This window comes from Passer montanus, unplaced genomic scaffold (genome assembly GCF_014805655.1).
Source record: "Passer montanus isolate IOZ18808 unplaced genomic scaffold, ASM1480565v1 scaffold103, whole genome shotgun sequence".
Classification (NCBI taxonomy): Eukaryota; Metazoa; Chordata; class Aves; order Passeriformes; family Passeridae; genus Passer; species Passer montanus.
In genome coordinates this window covers 160,516-183,510 of record NW_024356838.1, presented here as the reverse complement: position 1 = coordinate 183,510, position 22,995 = coordinate 160,516, and the positions used below count along the sequence as shown (strand labels likewise).

The window sequence follows — 22,995 nt, the reverse complement described above, 5'->3', positions numbered from 1 at the left end:
CTGAACAGCAAATATACCTGGTTAAGTGTGTTATCAGTCTTTAGTTCTTTATGATTGGAATACTGGATATAAATGGGTTGGTTACGAAGATGAGGTGTCACAGCAGAGTAGTAATTAACCATAGTGATAGCTGCTTCTTCTGTGGCAAGCTCCAAAAATGCCTGTAATTAAATGAATTAAATTTTTCAGCATTTACAAAGCAGGTAATCTTCATATTAGACGTACATAAAAAACCAAAGGGTTTTCTAACACATTTTAACAAATTGATCAGTCTTCAGAAAATGTCATTCTACACATACCAACTTTATTTATTAAGCTACTTCATCTCTATAAATTCATCTGTGAAGATGCAAGAATAAATATTTATCTTCCAACCTAACTTCTTGCTTTACGTAGCTGCCAACCATCCCATTTCCCCCAAAAATCTACTAAAAGATGGCATAAATTCATTAAAAAATAAAGGAACAAAACCTCATTTTTCTAGAATACTTACTGCTTTACAACTTACTTCAACAGCATTTTAACAATATATTTTGAAATCAGACAGCAAGCATATTAAAAAATGGAAAGCAACAAATTACCTGGTTTTTCCCTTTCAGCATCAGGATGTTGGTTACTTTACCAAAAGGCAAACCTAAAGCAATAACTTCTGTTTCTGTCACTTCCCCAGGCAATTTCCTGATATGAAGAACACGAGAAGGAGCCCCATCCATTTTATCATCACCTTTGAATTTCTTGTTGTCATTACCATTGGCTGAAAGACATATTCAGACTCTATTTGAAAAGTTTACTGATATTATTAATGCTTTATTATATTAAAAATTTAGTTTATTTTAATTATAAACATTAAATTAATTTTAAGTGAGCCATCTCACTTGGTTTAGGTCAAATTCAAGGCTTCAGAACAAGTTCTGCAGAGACAAGTGCTAGTTTCACGGAAGGTAGATTGTTCAAGAATTAGTCATCTGACAGAGACAACAGCAAATCCTTTACACCTCACTTTCAATGAAGCATCTCAAAAAGTAACATGGAATAACATATTAATCATGTCTAACAAGAGCTCACATAAGAACTCCAACGTATATTAAAGTAAAACCAGTTAGTGGCTACCCAGAGATTTTTTGAAGGAAATAAAACAGTGGTGAACCCTTAATAGATCCCAAAGTTTTTTAAGAGCTGCTTGCACTAAGGAACTGGACACAAAGTAGAAAAGTAACAAAGCAAGACAAGAAGCGTCATTAATGCTGGGAAAGATCAGAGCAGAGACAGGGGATGACCCAGAGGACACAAAAAGCTGATGAAACCAATGATTTAAGGTAGGAAAATGTCAATTCTAAACTATGATCTCACTCATAAAAAAGGAAAAACCAACTAATAACATGATGCAGTCAACACAGATCGGGATGGAGGAAGACCCAGAGAGATTTCCCCAAAAGAAGCAGGGAAGCATTAACATCAATGTACATAACACCAGAAAGACTATTTAGAATACTCTCCAGTATTGTTGCAAAGAACTACAGCAAAATTCCAACTGGAGTTCCTTTTGCTTGATAAGCAGCTAACCAGTTGGATGGAAGAAATCTTGCTTTTGAAAGAAGCCCAAAAAAAAATTATTTACTTTGGTTAAAAATATGTCAATGGAGTAAACATCAGAGTCAAGAGCTAAAGAACAACACTGTCATAATATATAATATTAATGAATTAATCAGTGCTGGAAATCAGTATGTACTTAGATGTTAGTGAAACAAGTGATAAGACTTCCCTTTCTTCTACCGAAAAAGATACTTAGATTTATCTAAATATAAAATTCAAATTATCCTATTAGTTAAAAACAGTATGTCTTACAGGCACGTCATCCAGCAACTCCATACCCACACCATGTACCACTACCATCAACCCTCCTCCAAAAAAATTTCCATGACTAAGCTTTTAAAAAGTTCTTGCAACGAAGAACACAAAGTGTTTTCCAACTTACTACAGCAGACAAAACAACAAAAACCTAACAACATTCAAAACTGGTCAAAACTCGGCTACCAGTATCTCCAACTGACGACGCTAGAATCCAAGCAATAGGAGGAATTTTATTTTGGTTTGCTGCAGAGAAAGACTAAATTTGGAGGAACACAGAAGAGTAAAATCTGAAAAATACACACTGAACTAGGATCTGAAGTCTACACAGGACTCTAACCATTTTGGCAAACATGGTGAGATTGAGCTTCCAGGCAGCCATATTTCACTTGTTCAAAATTATACATTATAACACTATCTCAAAGAGACAGCCAAAGTTTGTGAAAAAGCACTTTTACTTTTCACCTGAAGCTCATCACCCAATAGTATTCCCTGGTTCTCAATTTAAATCTCTACAAAAATAAAAAAATCCAAACAGAAGAAACAAGGTGAAACGTGATAGGCTGGACAATGCATTACAAACAACACGTTAAAAACAAACTTGCAAAGGATAAAAGAATTATGGTGATACTGAAGCTACATGTCCAATGCCCTTCATACTTCAGATTTCTGATTAATTTCAATTCATTAAAGTTTCAAAAAACATGAAACATTACCAATCAGAAATGAAAACGAGAAAAAGTTTTCAAACTAAAGGATTTTCTGAAATTAAGTAACCTCTTTTTTTTTTACATCACCAGAAAAATATCCACCATGAAGGCTCACATCAGTACTGACAGAACTGTTTTGTCTCTTTTGTGCTTTTCAACAGACAATTTTAACATATTAACCTTTCCACAGCATAATGTCTAGGAATTTACTTTTTGTTACACTAAAGCTCTTATTTAAATTAGGCTTCAGGTGATCCCAGCATTTCTAGTAAAGGTATCACTAGCCAGTATATAATCACTCACATTACATAGTATATAATCACTCACATTACATATATATTTTAAATGTTCCTTTAATAATTATTTAACACAATAATTTATTAATTACTGTATTACCCAATTGATTTTGCATCTATTAGCATTGCTACCTAATACTGGCATTTTACACAGTTTTTCAACTTTTGTTGCAGTAAGTTTAAAGAACAAGCTTAAAAGAAGCATTTTGATGTACTAAACATGTGTATCTTTTCCTAAACAGCAACTAAGAGCTTTAACTTAGTTCACATATACAAGTGTCTCACACAATTTTATTTCTTACACAGTCTTAAACCTCAACTACACTATACTTGTAACTTTTTTTACTCACTGCAAAAAAAGCTATGTAGACAAGTGCCTGGGCAAAAACATCTATGTTAAAAAGCAGATAAATATATTACAGTAATACAAAAAAACACAGAATTAGGCACAGAGCATATGGCAATCAGAAAACAGGGGGCGGGAGGAACAGGATGGGGGGATTGACAACAAGCATTCTCAATGCTTTGGAATTGCCCAAAAAATGTTTTTAGCAGTAGGGCAGGTAAACATGACAAAAGCTGTTTGTTACTTATCAGCAAAAGCATCTCTCGTACAATGTAAGCTGAATTGGTACCATTCATTAAAAAATGAAGGCCACCTTCTTAAAGTAAAATTTATGCCAAAAGATTTAACAGTGGATTTTGGAAGACTCAAGAAATTAACATGCCAGCTGCTGAATGCAAAGAGAATATGTACTTTTACTACTTTTGGTTATCCATTCAGTATCACCTAACAGTAATTTCCTGTTCCAGTAATGAAATGTGTATTGTACAGTAAATATGCATGCACATACACAAGTGAACTTTTCAAGACATTTGTGGAACAAATTAAATTTAGCTTTTAGGAGAGTTATTGAGAGATTCTGGCACTGTATGAAACCTCTCTAACTGCAGTCTCTCATTTGTCACTATAAATGGTACTTCTCAGCTGAAGACGCATCATTAAATTGCACTTGGGAATAGAAAACCACATTTACAACACGGGAACACAACTTGTTCAGAGCCATTGAAAGGTGAATTTAACTACTGTTAAAACAACAATCTCATCCTCTAACAAATTTTATTAGCAGAATCAGTGTCTATAAAGGTTAAAAGCCAAGTCAAGGGGAGCAAGGCACTAGAGGAACAACATGGTCTTTTGGTAGAAATAGTCTATGCCTAAGCAGCAACAACCTGAAAGATCCTTCCCTACACAGCACTTAAAAATTGGTGAAACCTGGGGGAGAGGCCAAGGGATGTTGGAGGAGACCTCACAAGCTGACTAATAACTACTGCTGAAACTGCTGTTAAACTGGAGCCTTATTGGCAAGTAGCTATTTCATGAGGTAGTTTGGCTTTCACTGGACTTGAAAATCCTGATCCAATTCAAACATTTTGCTCCTAACACTTCAACAAATACAAATATGCACTGAAAACAGCAGGCTGCAACATTTGCATTGCAAGAACAAGTTTTAAGAAGCACTGGGAGAATGACTAAAACACAGTATTGGTTCATTTACAAATCAAGCTGCAAATACATAGTTAAAAAAATATAAACCCCAAAAATTAGAAACCAATCCCTGAATCATAGAAACATTTAGGCTGGAGAAGACCTTTAAGATCGAGCCCAACCATTAACCCTGCACTGCCAAGATCCACTGAGCACAGGAATGGTTGTATTCAATTCAGACTACTGTAAAAACCCATGTTCTGTAACAACCATAGCACTGATCTAAGTCCTCTGCATCTCTCTGCCAAGGAGATGAAGAATTCAGTTTCCATGTGACATCAGGCAACTATATCTAAACAAGATGTCATCTTTACTAATGATATTCAAAGCATTATTCTCACATCCAAATAGGATACTGCAGTTTAAATATAATTTATACATAAGCCACATCCCTGCTGCACAGAGTTCCTTCAATTCAGCATAAATCAGCTGGTTGAAATGGAATGCTTACAGGTTGACAAAGGCCTTAAAATGGCCACAATCTGAGCAACTCAGGTCCTGGCATTTTCAGTGAGAAACTCCTATTTTATTAAACAAAGAAATAGGAACCTATATAAAAAAGCAACAAAATAAACTGCAGTATACACGAGGCATATTTGTAAATCCAAGCCATTCAATCATTCAAGCTATGAATATTCAACGCAACCAAGCAGTTTTTGCAGAAAAACTGTTCTTCAAGTTCAGCATAGCTCATAGCAAAGAATGAATAGCTTACTATCTGATAATAACTGATTTTGAAACCATATTTTAATAAAATTTCATCCTAGAGGAGCTTTTCTCTGCACTTTTAAAAAGGAAATATATAAATATGACCTAATAGTTCTGAGACCTTTATTTTAGAAACAAATTTTTCTGTATCATAAACTTTTTTTTATAAGCACACAATCTCCTACTACCAAAATGTAACTATGTAGGTACAGGCAAAAAAAATTGATACAATATAAAGTTGTTTTCACCCATTAGTTCCTGAAAAGAAGGAAAAAAAAAATGACCACAAGACACTGGCTATAAATTCCTGCATATCTGCAGTAGTGAAATATATAAATACACATACTTCCTGAAGAAATCACTCTCTTTCACAACTGCCAGTACATACCAACAACCAATTTTAAAAAAAGTAACTTTCAGTTTGTACACACTAAATACAAGAAGCTTAATAGCAGTAGTATTCAGTGCTGTTCTATGTAGAAAGCACTTCTTGTTTTACCTTGGCTAAATATATGTAATTTAATGTCATCAGCTGTAGAACATCAGACACATCCAGACAGGAAATAAGTGACTAAGAGAAAGGCAATGCAATTCAAGATATCTAGTTTTTTAAACAAATATTAAAATGTTCCATTGGCTACTGAACACAATCATCTGTCTCAACCAACCAGCAACAAACTGCAGACAATCACAAATTGTATAATAGAGTCCCCTGTGGTTTCATTTCTGGAAAGTTCTTTTCTTAAAGAAAGTTTTCCTGGATGTACCCTACCTGATCTAAGTGACAGAACGTAGGAAGAGAGCTGACCAGTGACCTCTCCCAGGCTCCCAAAAGCAAATATACAGGACCTTTGCTTTAGCATGTACATCTTTAAAAGTTCAAGTTAGAGATAAAATCTGGAATTCAAAATGTTTGAAAGAACAAGAAAAAGAGATACTACACTCAAAATACAATAAAAACACGCAGAATATGAAGTTGTCTGAAGTTCACATTTGCTAACCTTGAAGGTTAGGTTGCATTGGTCAGTGTTAATTATATTTTTGATAATAGGGTTTTTTTGCTGTTTATCACAGACGTGAGCCATGTGCATACGAAAATCTTGACCAACCAATATTAAAACTATCTTACACTACAATGACTATTGCTTAAGAGGAATTGGCACTTAAATAAGTAAATATAGTGAAACAAAGAAAACTTTAATACAGCTTTTAATTGGCACATCTGCAGAGGCTGTGCCTGTTTCAAAATGCACTGAGGACTGAGTTTTCTACGCAACTATGATACCACATTTACAGTATGGTATAGTGGCTGTTCAATGTTGCAGTCTAACATGAATGCACTTCAATTTAGTCCTTAAAAATACCACAGGCTAGAGTGAAATCCAGCTGAAGTAGAGCAATGAGTTACCACAGCATAGCGATGCAGACAGAAATTGCCCAAATTAATAATAATAGCCACATTTTATTTCTCCCATCCTGAGATATTTTATTTTTTTTTACATTTCTAAATCTGTGTATCTGTAGAAATATGTAAAGTATACAGTATTATTAAATTACAATTCTTTCCAATCACATGTAATGTACTTCTTAAAATCTTTCCAATTATTATTAATTGTAATCAATTTGCAAACTTCAGAAGTAAATTACCTAAGTTTAGGCATCATTAATTTTAACTAATAACTAATTTTACTTAATGTGCTAGCAAAAATGGCACATCCATGACACATCTATGTTTACTGCCCAAGTTAATACAGCACTTGAAATATTATTAGTTTGTATGCCTCACTGCTAATTATTCTGTTAATACAATGAATTACCTACCGAACTCACTCCTAACATTTCCTGCTAATTAAGTAAAAGCAAGACCAACAGTATCATTCAAAGCTCCAGGAATTTGGTGAGCTCAGCTGCAAAATGATTTTGGAATGTTTCTACTAATCTACTTTAAACACAGAAATGTGAACAATGAAATTGATGGCAGCTGCAACAAGAAAACCTGCCAATTCTTCTTGTCTTTGACGAGCCAATTTTCATAAAACTTTCATCAACATCTTTCACTTTTTATCTGCATCCCTTAAAAATTTTACCTTTTTAGTATGTGGATTTCAGCAATGAGTTCATGGCATGAGCATCTCCATACAGATAACTCTTCCTACAACTTCCATTAAGCAATCCTCCATCTTGAACAGCCAAAGCCTCACACAAAGTTCAGCGAAAAAGTAAGTCCTTTACAGAGGAAACACTTTTCCCCAGCTTTTAAAGATACAGGAATTTTTTTCTTGCATTTAAAATCTGCAGAATAAAAAACTGCAGCTAGTTATTTAGTGAACATAAAGCACTGAAAGGTAAAAAATTCTTTACATACAATCATCTGCAATCTGCCTTACTAATGTCTTCAAAAACATTAGCAATGTCAGAATCAGCGATATTTAAAGATCCTGGTTTCAGCTCTGGTTTCTCAGAATCCTGTAACCAAATCATATTTTAGCTTACCTAAAGAGCCTTGTCTAGTCATTGGGCAACAACACAAAAACATTAACTCATGGATCTTTATGAGAAGACCATGCTCTTCATAGAAATCAGAATCAAGCAAGATTATGGCAAAAAATAAGAAGAGACTTTGACAATATTTGCAAAAAAGCTAAAGGAAAACTAGCAGTAGTTTTAGTAGTAAAAGGCCTGTGGTTCTGAGAACACAACTTTAATGTACTCATGTCAGCTGGTGTTAAAAACATCAGAAACTTACACATGTAACATAAAAAAAGAACTCCTTAAGCTTAGATATTTGCTGGTCTTGTAATTTACAATATGTTCTCCCTTGCTACAAATTCTAATCTAGTGGATGGGATCCTTCCCTTAGTGTTTAAAGAATAATATTCTGCCATACTGTCCGGCCCAGTTCAGGAACAAAAATAAATCATGTATATTTAAATATAAACACTTAACTGAAATGAAATTTCTCAACAATGACAGTAACCAAATTTGTCCAAAACAGGGTTCAGAATTAAGAGGTAAAAGTCATCTTAATCCAAGTCTAGATTTCTGCTCTTTTAGTCTTAAGACTGTTCTTCCACAAAGACATAGAAAGTACCTAAAACAGTTACTGCACCTGTAGTGACTGCTAATGGAACACACTGTCACCTACCCAGTCTGGAGGATGGATACAGACGACAAAACTGTTTAGAAAATGCCCAAGGATCAGGCCATGTATTTTGACCATGTCCAAGATGCTAGCCTTTTTTAGAGAATTACCAGTGGTTCAAATCATCAGTAAGAATCCAAATCAAACATTTGTTCACCAACTTCACAAGTTTCTTTCAGAAAAAAAAATAGGAAAAGATTCATCTGCAAGACTCCCTATAGGGCAGACAAACCATTCCTCTTTCATGCCTTTCACTAGACAGAAGATGAGAGCAAGAGCATTCATAAAAGCACTGAAGTACTACAGTATTCTTACTGAATGGCAGCTGAATAAAATAAATTAAAAAAAAAACAAAAAACCCAAAAACAAACAACAACCCACTGGAGGAATTGTTGCCATGATAAAAAGGTAGGATGTTCATTTTTAAAAAAACATCTTCAGTCTCACCCATAATGACACAGCCCTCAGTTCCTCCAAAACCAATTCCCTTCCAAGAAAAGGTCGGTTTTTTTGACAACTTAGGCATTTTGATTTAGGTTAATATTTCTACAGCAGAGAAAGAGATGAGGCTGTAATTGACAAGATTTTGTTCAAAGTTTAGGCCTGCTAAGGCACTGCTATTGATAACTAGTTTTTTGACTGTGTACACTTTCACCAATAAAAGGCTCAGAGGATTACAAAGACAAACCATATCTTGCTTCTGTTCTCCTAGTCATCTACTTAAAAAAAATCACAGAAACAGATATTGGAAATATCACAGTCAAAACCGGAATAGGTTTCTATATTCTTCAGAAAACAATGGTCAACTCTCATAGGAGTACCATGACACTTCCCAACCCTAAGAATGAAAGGGCAAGAACAAGTATTAGTTTTACACAGGCAAATATCTACAACATGTCTCATTTACAAGGGACTTAATAAATGATCACAGGGTCCCTGAAATCCTAGAAAATTTGGGAAAGATTCATCACGTTGGCTACAGCAAAAAAATTTGTTCAATTGACTAAAGTTTTAAATTCTTCTGAAGATATAAAGTAATAGCAGAACTGAAGCAAAAGGAAGACATCCATTCAGACAGAAAGAACACTTGAATTCATTTGGCTTCAGGAGATGGTTACAGAAAAATTAACACACAGGTTTCAATTTCACATGTAACTATTTCTGAGTTTACAATCTGACCTTGTAAACTGTGCAAGTCTGGAAAAAGTACTTCCTGGTTCACAGTAAACAAGACAGCCATGGGAGGATATATTCAGAAGCTGAACAGAGGACTTAGCCTATTCTATAGGGTTTTTTGTGCTACTTTAAAAAGGCAAGCAGAATGAAGTTTGAATACAATACCAAGAAAAAATAGAACACCCAAACAAACTAGCCCCCTTTTTACAGACTGCTACAGAGAATGACTTGAATTACAGCACTGCATTCAGAGTGTGGGATTTGTTTGTTTGGGATTATTTTTCCAACAACCTTCTTTACATATCACAGAATTCATGTGAAACTTGTAATAACAGGCATCTGATACTACAGGAGCCAGACCACTACTCTGACCACTGCTGCTAATGAGATTATTTCTTGAGTTATGGTTATGGATGCCAAAAAAAATACAGAGAAACCTCACCCACACCAAAAAAACTCCCACACACAACAAAGAAATTCCCAAGAATAAAACCCAAACCCTTAATCACCTTAAACAGGGTGGAAGTAAGAACAAAATGGGAAGCAACTTATCTGTTAAACACATCAAACTTCTATCCCATACATCAGCCTAATGGAATCAAAACATGCTTTTCCATTCTCAGCATATTTAAGGAAGAATTTCTATATAGGGGCTGCTTAGACAAGCTTCCATACTTCTTCTTCCAAAATCTCAAAGTTATAATTCTTATTTCAATTTTTTTTACTTTACCTCTTTTTTCCTTTGGTAAAATAATTTACATTTTATTTCCTGGAACTAAAAGGTTATCTAAAAATATATGGAAAATTTGGCAATATTTATGTCTTGGTCCTGTCACACTGTCCACTGCTGACACCCAAACCCTCCTACACACAATTCCTTTCCATAGTAGTTTATTGTTTAAGTAAAGCAAACTGATGAAGCACTAATTAATACCCAGGACAGAAAAGAACATCAAGAAAATGAAAACAAGAAGGACCTCATTCAGAACCAGAAGGAAGTAAGAAAAACAGGGAAGAGAGATAAATGTTCTGGGGCTCCAAAATGGCAATGGCTACACTGCATTTCTGACTTATTCTGAAGTACGAGCACCTCTTCTCCTTTGGTTACAGAACTGCCAGTGGAAGTGGTTTTTCTTCTGTTGCCACACTGCTCTACTCAACTATGTCTACAAGTGTGCAATCACATGACTGATCAGTAAGCTGCTCCAAGGAAAAACTACCTGATTTTATTAGAAGAATTTAATACTGCATTAACTTATTCTGCAAGTCTATGAGCACTCCAACAGAAGAGTGTAGCAGAAACACGTGCATTTGGAGTTTTTCCTGCTTGTGCTAAAGAAGTAGGATGAGAAAGCACAGAGCTACCCATTCTGACAAGAGCTGTCACCACAGCACCCTAATAGTAACATGAAACTGCACCCTGAATCCCAACCTCTTACTAATAAATTAAAATGGAAAGAGTCTGCTATTAATATCAGTGATTATACTGCTGACCCCATGAATACAGAAAATCAGGCACAGTAGAACAGTGAAGCAGGCAACTGACTGGAAAGTGCAGCAACCTCTGATGCCATGAATTAACTAACCCCTCCACATCTCTAAGGCAAGAGGAAAAAAAAAGAGAAAATCCACAAAAAAATTAATAGCACAGTAGAAAAAGAAAAAAGAGAAAAAGCAAGACCTCTGAAATGAGCTTTCCAAGGGAACTCAATGTACAGTCAACATACAGAAGCATCAACTGCAACAGAAGGTATTTTAGTGTGTGCCAATTAATGAAAAAACCTTTCTTTCTATCTAACAACACCAGAAAACTGATTCAAGAACAGCCACAGTCACTTTGCTCTGATATTCTACCACTGCAATCTCAAACTGAAAGAGCAAAGTGAAGCTTGCTGCTTTAGCAGTGAACCAGAACTCTCTCTTCCTGAATGCACACTGTATTATGAAACTGGCACAGTGGTGCTCCCTGTAATGCCCAGACTTGCAGATGACCAAGTGTAAAGAAGTTGATGTCCCACAGGAACTAGGCTGTTTACCTTTGCCTGGCAGCTGAGATTCCTTACTTCAAAGGTAGCTGTACAAGACAACTGTGATTTTTCATCCCATCACCCACCAACAATTTTGTGTGCAGACATCTGAAAGTTGCCTGTTGATTGTGGGATTATTCTTCTCAGACACCCAAGGTTTGTAGGAAATACAAAGTCACTATATTCTAATACAAGCCAACAGTTTATCCCTCTATAGCACAACGGATTCTTGTTTCGGTGTTCTCCCCTTGTAAACAGGAAATGAGTCCAAGTATAAATTATAGATTTCTCCTTTGAAAGGGCATCACTTACCAGTAACTACCATGCTGCTCATGTTAGAGTTCGGGCTACTGAGTACACTGCCTGAAAGAAGTTCGTCAGATCCTCTCTAAAAAGAAAGAGACAGTAAGAGATTTTTTTTTCCTCTATTTTGTGATTTTTAAAGATGATACTTCCTCTTTTCAGATAAGTGCAACAATTTGAAATCTAAGTAAAGCGGAATATTTACATGGCAATCTGAAATGAGAGCAGCTTAAGCACAGTTGTTTAACCCACCACTGAAATAAAGCCACCTCTGGACACAATGAGAACTGCTGAACAATAATTTTGTCCAGCATTTCAAATTAAAATATAATTAAATAAATTTATTCTACTTCAATAACATTTAAATTAATTTAAGTTTTAATATTTTTATACACATATATATTAAACTATTATATCTAGCTGAAACTACAAGGGAAATCTATGCAAAGAGAAATATGGAGTTTAGCTCAATTTTAACACCCCTATTTAAAACCAAAGATTTAATTATCACAGGAAATGAAATCGGTTTTCATTTTGGGGACATTCAGTTTTTCTGCAAAACATAACTTAGGGCAGGGAATTACATCTTCATTGTAGTTCTTAAAACATGGCAAATATAAATTAATGAATGACTTAAAAGTGGGCTGCAAAAATCAGGAGGATTTATAGTAAAACCATACAAGATAACCCTTTCCACAAGTAGTGATGGGCATTTGACGCAGCTGAAGAGGCACCACTTTTCACACCTTGTTGTTTCTTTTTTCTTTTATGCCCCAACCCTCTTCACCCTCAAGACTTCATCCCTCAAAATGCCTACAAAATCTTTATGTGATCTTTCAATAAACAAAATATTTAAACCACCCTTTGAATATTATCTTTAATTTCTTACAGGTTCTTTTCTACTTCAGAAGTATTTCTTCAGCACCCTTAAGACTAATCCAGGTCACTGCTAAAATGGTAATGAGGAAAAAAAAAACAGTTTCTACCCATCCTTATTAAAATAAATGGGTTTAATTCTGTTGTGGACATTACAAGAAAATCACGAATACTTAACGAATATGTTTTACAGGACACTTCAGTACTTAATAATAAATTCATCTGAGACTATTACCTCCACAGAGAGCACAGTTGAAAGACTTATAAAAATCAAACCGTTACCTTTTTCTCATACTGCACTGTATTTGTGTCCACACAGAGAACAGGATGTTAAAGTTTGTATATGTGTACACACATATAGAGCCATTAAAGTTTACTTGGTTTTCAGCATCAGCTCTGAAGAATCTCTATACAGTTCACTGAATGCTCTAAGCTTGTACAGGTGCATAGCAAGCTGCAAAGCTGTGCCTATCAAATGAGCAAGTTTCCTTAAGATTGCATCATACCTAATACCAAGATCAGACAGAACCATGAGAGGGACTATGTCTTGTCCATTTCAATGTAAGGATGCATTTCTAATCAGATATAACTAAAAAAAAAATTAGCTAGATAGAACTGAGAAGCAACTTACAGATAAAATATAGAAATTCTGTTTTTCTAACTACATTGCTTTCTACTGATGTAGAGTACATTTCTACTACTCATGTAATATGCAGGTACTCAATGTAAGCTGAAACAAACATTCTTTCCCTTTCATGTTCTACCTTTTCTAACATAATATTGACAAGGGTAGAATGCTGCAAAGTTGAGGATTACTAGCAGCATAAGGTTACTCAGTGGTGAGTGCAGTTTTTCCAGCTTACAATACCCGGCTAGCTTTGCCTGGGAGCCCCTGTCTGCAGCCTGGCCAGCTCAGCTGATGAGGCAGAAGTAGCAGCAGACACTGAATCTGTTCATGGTCCAGCTGATTAAGATCATTCACCAGCATTTTTTCCCCCTTAATACAACAGGCATAAATTTGCAACAGTACAGCAATTACTACATAAATAGCTGAAGCAAACCCAGTATCAAATGAATGCTCTTCCCAAAATCTGTAGGAGCTTTACAATTCTGAAATATCTCAGATTTCAATTGCCTCCAGCTTCAGAAAGTTACTTACAACAGCAACTGCTGAATGAAACAGCGCAAGAGTGATCGCATAAACTTCTGGTTCCTAGTAAATCTGGCTTTCAAAAAAAACTGTTAATTTCTTAATCTGCAGCAGAAAAATCCAAAAGGAGCACAAATCACTCAACAGAGTAGATATTCAGTTCCTGTATTTGTGTTTCATGAACAGTTCTCTCTTCATTTACAAACATATCATTTTACAATTCATGAATACCTTCATAGTCAATCACAAGACTTTGTCATTGCACTTGAAAGTTCTAACATTTTTGCTTCAGAACAACAATTAAATATGAATTTCTTGCACTGACCTGTATCATAAAATCTACACTTGTCCTATCTGCATAAATTAGTGTTCAGAAATCTGATTCACATATGTACAGGTTCACACATGAAATGTTCTTCCAATTCCCCTGTGAAATCACAAATGCACAGCAAACCTCTATCAACGTGGTACGTATTTCCCAAGCTTTTGGTCAAAGACAAAGATCTCTTACCATGTAATGATCCTATAGATATACATGCTTATTTTTCCTAATTGTTTCTTACGCAGCCTAGATCCTTCTGTACTTCAGTTCGGAGCTTTAAAATCAGCTCTGCACCAAAAGACACTATGGACTTAGATACAAAGTGGTAAATTACAAAATCAAAAGCAGTACCTGCCTGGTTATTGTGATTTACTTCAAAAGGGTTGTCTGAAGATCTTGGCTGGCTAGCAAAACAACTTCATATAAGCATCTAAAGTAAGCCAATGTGTGCTCTTAGACTGGCACTACTGTGTAACACAATCCCTCCCGAATTACACAGACATAAATACTGACTTTACTTACATTTATTCAGCAGAGATAAGGGTGTATTCAATTTGTGGTTTGGGGTGCTTTGTTTTGGTTTTATGTGCATACTCTTTTAGAGGGTGCTAAGCCAAGAAGGACTGACACCATGGTCCATGAGCAAAGCTTTTCATCACTCTGCTATGTCACACATGAATTTCAAAATCCTAACCAATTTTCCAAGCATCTCAAATATTTAATTAGTCTCAATCACAGAAGTTCTGCTAGTCAAATGGAATGAACTTTTTAACTAAATTAGGTAATTGTATTGAGTGTTTCAGAGCTCAGGAAACCAAACTCAGATATTTGAAGAGCACACAGAATCAGACTCAAGGAAGGAAGATCCAACAGCAACGTTCACTTAACTCTTTTCCCTGTCTCTGCAAACTGCTGTGTTCTAAAGAATCAAAGCAAGTTTGAGATTGTATAACAGTACTGAATATCACAAATACAGTGATGGCAAAAACATACTCATCTAAGTTAAAATAACCAAAAAATAAAAAACCACCACAATGACTACACTGCACCATAAACTGCAAAGGATAGCTACTATAACAGCAACACAGTAGAGACTAATTGAATATCCATTTTAGCATGAGGCAAAGAGATTATTAAGAACAAAATAAGTAGTACAAACTGCTATTATACTATTAATATATCATCTTCTGACATCTAAACCTCAACAGCAGAAGTCTTCAATGCCATATTTCTATTCCTACCACTATCAAGAAAATTAATCTACATAAATCTTCCATAAAAACCAACAACTAACTGCTCAGATCACAGCTATCTTTATGAAACCAGCATTTACCAAAATATACAAAATAAACAAGGGAATTTCCAAGCTAACATCTTGCAGCGAGTGAACCCTGAATCTGTCACAGTCAATACCACCCTTCCACTTCAGCCCATGTCTTCACCCCCATGACCCCATGACAGCATTTCCATGCATGGTGGGAAAACATCATGTTTAATGCATGGCTTCAATCAATGGATTTATGCAAAACTGACACACAGGACCACTTACAAAAAAGACAAAAAAATATACCAAATCAGCCTTTTAGTGCATATTTAAGTGAAAATTCGAAATTATATATACAAAAATTATTTTACATAGTGTAAATTAAAGACACTACTTTGATATTTTAGCTAATTTCCCTAAGTGACTACTTATTTCTTAGACTGTCACTTCTACAATTTACAAAATCAATTAAACAAAGAGAAAGAAGAAACTCCTAGCTCAGCAAATGAATGTCCTAGGTCCTTGCTTTAAGTTATAGCTAACTCAAAATCCTTCACTACACAAGCTGGATTTCCATTGCAGAATTTCAGATTTTTCCCCCCATAAAAGGCTACTATAAAGCTTCATGCTATCACAGGTTTTATTACATAGCTATATAATTTCAGGAAGTCATTACAGTCATGCTTCCAGGCTAATCAAAAATACACTATTTAGAAGTCTTTGCAAACTATTTTCCTCATATTCCAGATCAGGCTGTAAATACTTAATACATTCCCCAGATTTTGTTACATCCAAGGGTTTAGTCTTTTATGCTAAAATACTTTTTGACAACTGTTTACATCAGAGACATCGGCTTTTTTCCCCAATAATTCAGGGCTATGGAGACTGATCAGCAGTTTTGGCTAAACCTAACCTAACAGTGTATTACAGACAGCTTATTACAAGCATGTGTAGAAGTACTGCAATACTCCTAGAAAGAGTGAACAAGGGACTCCTAGAAACAGTTAACTTTTGTTAAAAGGTCAACAGTATCATCTAAAAAAATTTCTTAAACTCGCACTAGAAAATATAAGGATGACACTCAAAGACACTGAAAAATACGTGTTTTACAAATACTCTCATTTGTGGCGTTTATATTTGCTGATATTACAAACCTCTCAAAACCAGCGTGATTCTGCCCTTCCCATTTCCCTCTCTCTGCCCTCCCCCACCAAATAAAGATAAATAAGAGAACTTCATCTGCACTGCACATTTACCAGTCATTCTCAGCCTACAGGCATGAATTTCCCAAGGGGTATGACAAGCCAGGAGACAGATCTCGTGATTTAAGGAAATCCAACAGCACTGCAAAACACTTTATTTCTAACATCTGGGAACAATTTAAAGAAGGAGCCAGAAACCTGACAGTATGGGAGAGCACATGACAGTTTCCACCCAGACATTAAAACATTCTCCTCTAACAGTTACACATTGTAAACACACTGCTTCACTATCTGAAGTAACTTTGGGGACTGGCTGCTCGAAACAGAACAACACACTTTGAACCCCAAAACACAGCACTTATAAACTTCCTTCAGTTTACATGTGATGGATTAGAATTCAAAAGGATGCTTCATTTTTAACATGACAAATTTTTATACGAAACACTGCATAAATATACCCTCACATAATCTTTCATCAAGAAAAAACACTTGATCTGCCTTATGCTCTGATTACACACACAACTGTCAAAACACATAATCCAAACCACCCTAAGGAATTTGTTACACCTCTCATATGTACAGGATCACAGAAGGCCCATGCAGGACAGGATACATATTCAAAAGAAACTCCATGCAGGTTCATAAGTATTTTACAGAGCATTTAACATACAGTTTAGCTATAAGCTTGCTGCCACTTCACCAGAACCTCACATGCATGGAGCAGACCTACATGAATAATTTTAAACAATACACCATTTAACTATACTGGCATGAAATCAGTTAAGGTCATGAACTCCATGGGTGCTTAGTAACTCAGAACATCACTTGCTTTTCATTATGTATACTGCATACAGTATGAGCACCTTTACTTACTTGCTCTATGTTCTTTTTCACCCTACTTCAATTCTTCTCAGATTCTCCTCAGCCAAGCGTATATTGTTTATATAGCCTAACAACTATGCCACATAATTTTTTGTAGAAATTGAGAAAGAGCAATCAAAGGAATCTGAAAAGTCTTTTAAGATTGACAGGAGACAAAACTCAATTTCCTTAAAAAATCTCCAGCTGCCCAAAACACAATGGTGAAAAAAAAACAAATTTCTCAAAGCACCAGAAGATCAAGATGGACTACTAAACCAAAAAGCCAAAGAGTAAAGAATCAAATCTGAATGTACACCATGTCACACAGCCTCATTTGGAAACTTCCAAACTTTCAATTGTAATGAAAGACTGCAGGCAAGGATCTCTCCTAATATAAGTCAATGCTTCAAACATTCAAGAGAAGTACACAAAAATAATAATTCATTCAGCATTTCAGATTTTTGATTCCACTTTTACCAGAAAAGAAAGTACTACTCTCAAACATTACAGGTAGTAAATTAGAATAGGTGAGAACAACTCACTAGAGCTACCACCTGGATGTGTCCTTTGCCTTCCAGACCGACAACCATGGCACCTGGATGTACAGACTTGCTCTTTCAGTAGCAGATTCTACACCTCAAAACGCAATCCACATGGAAGGTATTTTCTACTCAATTATCTCCTATTTTTCACTAATAAATTTGAAGTGATAATGCTATTTTGTCTATAACTCAATACTCATGTTACACATTCACAGAAAAACTGATTTTATTAAAAGCTAAACATGGCTACATGTACTTGCAGCTGTAAAAAATAACCAAATCCCTAAATCTAACATCACAGTCTCATTAACTTGTGAAACCACAACCTGTTTGAATCACTACCACCAAAAGCAAGAATCCTACCTTCTCCCTGACCCCAGCAACTTCTTCCTACTCTGTCCTCCTAATTCTGTATTGTTACAAGCACCTAGGCAACCACACGCTTTGGTACAAATCTGAGTAAAAAGATGGAGTTCACTGCTGTGTCAGCTTAGCTTCATCCTGGTTAGGGTCCCAAGAAAGGTTTGTGAATTGGCAACCTAAACATCTGTTGCACAAGTATTACAGTGACAGAGAAATGGAATGCAGCTTGATTTGCTTGTGAAAACACAGCCTGAAGCTCTCCGAAATGGGAAGGGTATTTGCATACTGGTATTAGTGCGTGTTTTCAGAGATGGAGCAGGTGATTTGGTTTCTCTTTGTATAACCCCTCAATCAAGATGCAAAGCTAAGTCTTCTGCTACAAATGAAAACTACACGATTTCAAATTAGTGAAACTGATCACACAAGTATACTAAAACTTCCTTACATACAGTGAGCATACTTACTACAGAGAACAAACTAAGTTTCAAGAAGTTTCCTTCCTTTCCGTTTTCATCTTTCCTTACTTCTTCACATATATTACAGTGGCAGAATGGGCATTACAAAAATAAAGTACATAGAAAAAAAGAACTGGAGTCAGCTGTTCTGAGAATAAATATGAAAGCCATTTCAAACAGGGTCAATTTATAGAAGTTACTGTTATCAGATATCTTCACTGTTAACAGATCTCTTTCATTGTAAGAAGTTATTTTTTGTCACTATGGACATGTTCCCCATACCATTGCTGGAAAGACAAATCCAGATGCCAGTTCTAAACTTTCGAACATGATCAGACTTCAGCCTTACTTCACTGCTATAATGCTCCACACATCTTTTTTGCTGTTTACCACTGCTAGCACAACTAAGTATTACTGAAAACAAAGGTTGTCTAAAAACATTATCTCAGCTAACACAAGAGTAAAACACCTCTAATTCACAAACAACCCATTTTTCTCATATCACTGTGTCTTTGTCTAGTCTACCAGACATGCAAGGTTAGCCCAAAACTCTAATCCTAACATTTTAAATATAACAGACTATCACATGGCATTTGTCTGTATGAATAAACCAGTTTTTTATCTTACCACTCCCTTCTTGTTAAGTAGTCAAATCACAACAGTGAAGGCAAAAAAATTGGAGAGAGTACAAAACTGAAAGGAACAGGCTTGTGAAATAAGTTTAGACTAAATTTTAGAAGTGGGAGTTTATCTTCTGACAACTTGCTAGAATCTGACTTTCAATCCTATTTTCATTATGCCATGTACAGTTGAAACAAAAAGTCACAGCACATCTACAGTATCTACTTGTTTCCACCATGAAAAAATTCTCAGTTATTACTAGCAATAAAGGTTCAGAGTATAATTTTGTAAGAGAAGACTACTCCTCAGAACATGAGTTAAATAAACAAAGTGGACACCATTCAAGAGTACTTACAAACTGCTACTTCATGCTCTCTCAACCTCCTCCATCAGTTCGTGTCTCTGTCAGTTCTTAGCTACTGTCCTTCCCCATACTACTATATTCCTCCATGTCAAGTTTCAGCAACCAGGAAGAAGGGGAACTAGGTGATACCTTCCTGTTTGGAAAACTCAGAAAGTACGAGGACACGTTTCTTAGCATCTTCTACCCATCCCAAACATAACAACTAAATACACACCACCAATTCCCTCATGTCTTAAGCGCACTGCAACGGCTGAAGCCCTGACCCTGGGGGGAAGAAGGCCACCCCACATCTTTAAACATTACAAAACTCTCTTTAAAGGGAGTTTTCTCTCCTAGCTCTAACTGGGGCTGTCCATGCTTGGCAGCTGAAGCTTGGTTTTTAGCCAGTATCTATAGCACTGTCAAGAAGGTAAAAAATTTCCCAAATGCTGTGTATCAAATAATGCATCCAGGAAGAAATGACTGGTTCTCTTCTCCTGTCAGATAGAAGAACACCTCAGCCATTGTGAAACATGCAATGCACATACACAGAATGAGTCACTCAATTGTTCAGACCCAATTTACTGCACAGCTTCCCTCCCATGCAGGAGAAACATCATCCATTAGACTGAAGTGGCACACACTGAAACACAGTAGGAGAGTTCACCCTCAATATGCACCCAAAGTTCACCTAAGTTATTCCCTACACTTGTGTGACATACATTCCTTATACCATGTTTTCATATCCCTCCAAAGATTCTTTTAATTACTCCACAGGAAAGATACATTATATATTTCATATATCCAATAGCTGAAAAAGGCTCTACCACACCAAGTATCAGTTCTCAAGAGTAAAGCACTGTAATGTAAAGAGAACACAAGAGAACAATTCAAAGTACAGTTATTAGATGCTGATGCTCAAAACTGTATAACCAGAGAGTAACTAAGGACCTGATGTAATAAGAACAGAGCAACTCCAATAGACTTTTTTAAAAAAGAAAAAGCAAACACTTCATATAATATGATAATTTTTTGAAATGATGCACAAAGAAATCTACAAAATGTATAGAATTTCTCCAGGGAACTGACTTTTTTTGAAATTGATGAACTATGTAAACATTACCATTACTGGAATCCTTAACTCTCATTTATTTGTGCAAGTATACTTTGCACAAACTGCATATATACAATGCAAGTGCACAAATCAGCATCAGACAGAGAGCTAAAGCTCATCCCTTCTTGCATTATTTTGCAAAATGTAATGTAAGGGCTGAACTGTGTGCAGTGACATTTCCCTGCCTCCATGAATTCTAGGTAAGCAAAACAAGACATTACAGACCAAACCAAGTATGAGTTATTTCATTTGTATTTACAAGATGACTGGGTTGTGACATATTCTAATGGTTTCAGAAATTAAAGCATGCTGCTCCTCTGACAGATTTGAGCTAGGAAGCGTGTTCCCACTGCATATTCTGAGTTGCACAAATCCCCATATTTACTCTGTAAACCAAGTTCTCAAGTTGTATTCATCACTTTTGCCATCTCCATTTTAAGTTTTATGTTTTGTATTGGTTTCTAGTGACTCAACATGTAAATTAAATGAAGACTGAACCTCAAATGAACAAAAATGTTTTAATTTAAATCAAGTATACAATACAAATAAATGGTAACAGTTTCAAATGTATCCCTCATTTGTAGATAACTCCAATTATAAAACTGTTAATAAAGCATTATAAGAAAGCATTCCTTTTGCTTTATACTTGCCTTGACCACATGCAGTCCCCTAAGCTACAAAGCCCTCCTTTAATTCAAAGGCAATACCCAGACTACAGTAATTAACTTCTCTTACTCTTTTACTAATGGGTTTAAAAATATAACATGTGTGCTTTGCTGTTTAAGAGAACACCCAGCCAGATAACAGTTAACACAACTTTTAAATTTGTATTGACATGACTGATGATGATAAAATAAAGCAAATTTTCCAAACAGAAGACTCACATATCACCATCCCTTTCTCCAAGTATAATTGAATATATCACAAACATGTTTTGCAAGTGATTAGCATATACACTCTAAATGAAAAATCTCAGAAAGCATCAAATATCCTGAATAAGGTAACTTTTCACAGGTAAATCCCTGCCCACATACCATGACTATCCAGTCACAATAAAAGCAGTGTTGGAAGAGCATTAAAACTGCTAATGCAACTCCTTGGATTCAAAACTTACTTCTTACACATTCCCACAGCTCCCCATGAAAAAGAAAACTTCCAAGAGAAGGCCAGATGACTGATCCCAGTTGTTTATATACACTGGCAAAGCATTCCTCAACTTGAAAACATCAGTCCATCAAGAGCAATGAATAGTCACCATAAGGACAAGTGTTTCACTTGTCCTTCCACAAAACCTGAGTGAAGCTGGCATGACATCACTATGCACACTGTATGTCTCAATTAGACAGAAATCCCATTTTCCCTTCTTAGCAGTATCTTGAGATAATTAGAGAAGCTCCAGAATAAAATCCAGTTTGTTCCTCCCATATTTAACAGCTTTCTTCAGGAAATCATAATCCTTATTTATTTGCACTGCTTCTATGCACAGACTGTTTTCTTTCAGAAACCAGACAGCAAGTCCATTTTTACAAACAAAAAGCACAACTTTTTGATCCTTCTGAGCTTTTCCTTGTAGCTTTTAATCACTGTCTCCAATACACCTGTCTTGCTTTCTTTCTTACATTCATAATGTAACTTCTACAATCAACAGAAGAAAGGAGTTACATCATCTGAAGCATTTTTATTTCACTGTCTGGCTAGTATCTTAAAATTTGGTTCCAAAATGGCACTACCCACTTAGAACATACCACTCAAATTCTCAGATTGAAGTTGCTCATAGTAAAGAGTAAAAGGGATACTGAATCCATTTACTTCTCCTGAAGTGAGAAATGTTAGAATTTAAGATCCAAGTAATACATGGCCTACCTGAAACTACTTCTACGCTAGAAAGAAGAAAAATTACTAAGGGTAATAATTGATTTTCTATTTTTTGCCCTGAAGCCGTGTACATGGAGCACAGTTTGCTCCTGAAAGACTTAGAACATCCTCAGGTATCCCTCCAAACTACTAAATACATTGCCAAGTTTGAATCAGTTAACACTTTGTCCTCCCAGGCATCAGAGAAATAATCATGTCAGCATTTCTATTGTGATTAGCTCCCACGGAAGTACCTTAATAACTGCACT

At 35.6% G+C, this 22,995-nt stretch overlaps 1 protein-coding gene across 5 annotated transcripts in view; it reads right to left on the bottom strand.

Annotated features, from left to right (window-relative positions):
- The window catches only part of PTBP2 (polypyrimidine tract binding protein 2), a 45,335-nt gene that overhangs the window by 19,593 nt on the left and 2,747 nt on the right, over positions 1 to 22,995 (bottom strand). For 4 of the 5 annotated variants that reach the window (XM_039718044.1, XM_039718052.1, XM_039718061.1 and 1 more), the window contains exons 3-5: positions 11,769 to 11,844; positions 582 to 754; positions 18 to 161 (exon numbers count right to left, since the gene is read on the bottom strand). In XM_039718044.1, coding sequence (XP_039573978.1) covers positions 18 to 161; positions 582 to 754; positions 11,769 to 11,844 — 393 coding nt within the window. The remainder of the gene's footprint in view (positions 1 to 17; positions 162 to 581; positions 755 to 11,768; positions 11,845 to 22,995) is intronic. The other variant, XM_039718081.1, reaches the window with a different exon arrangement.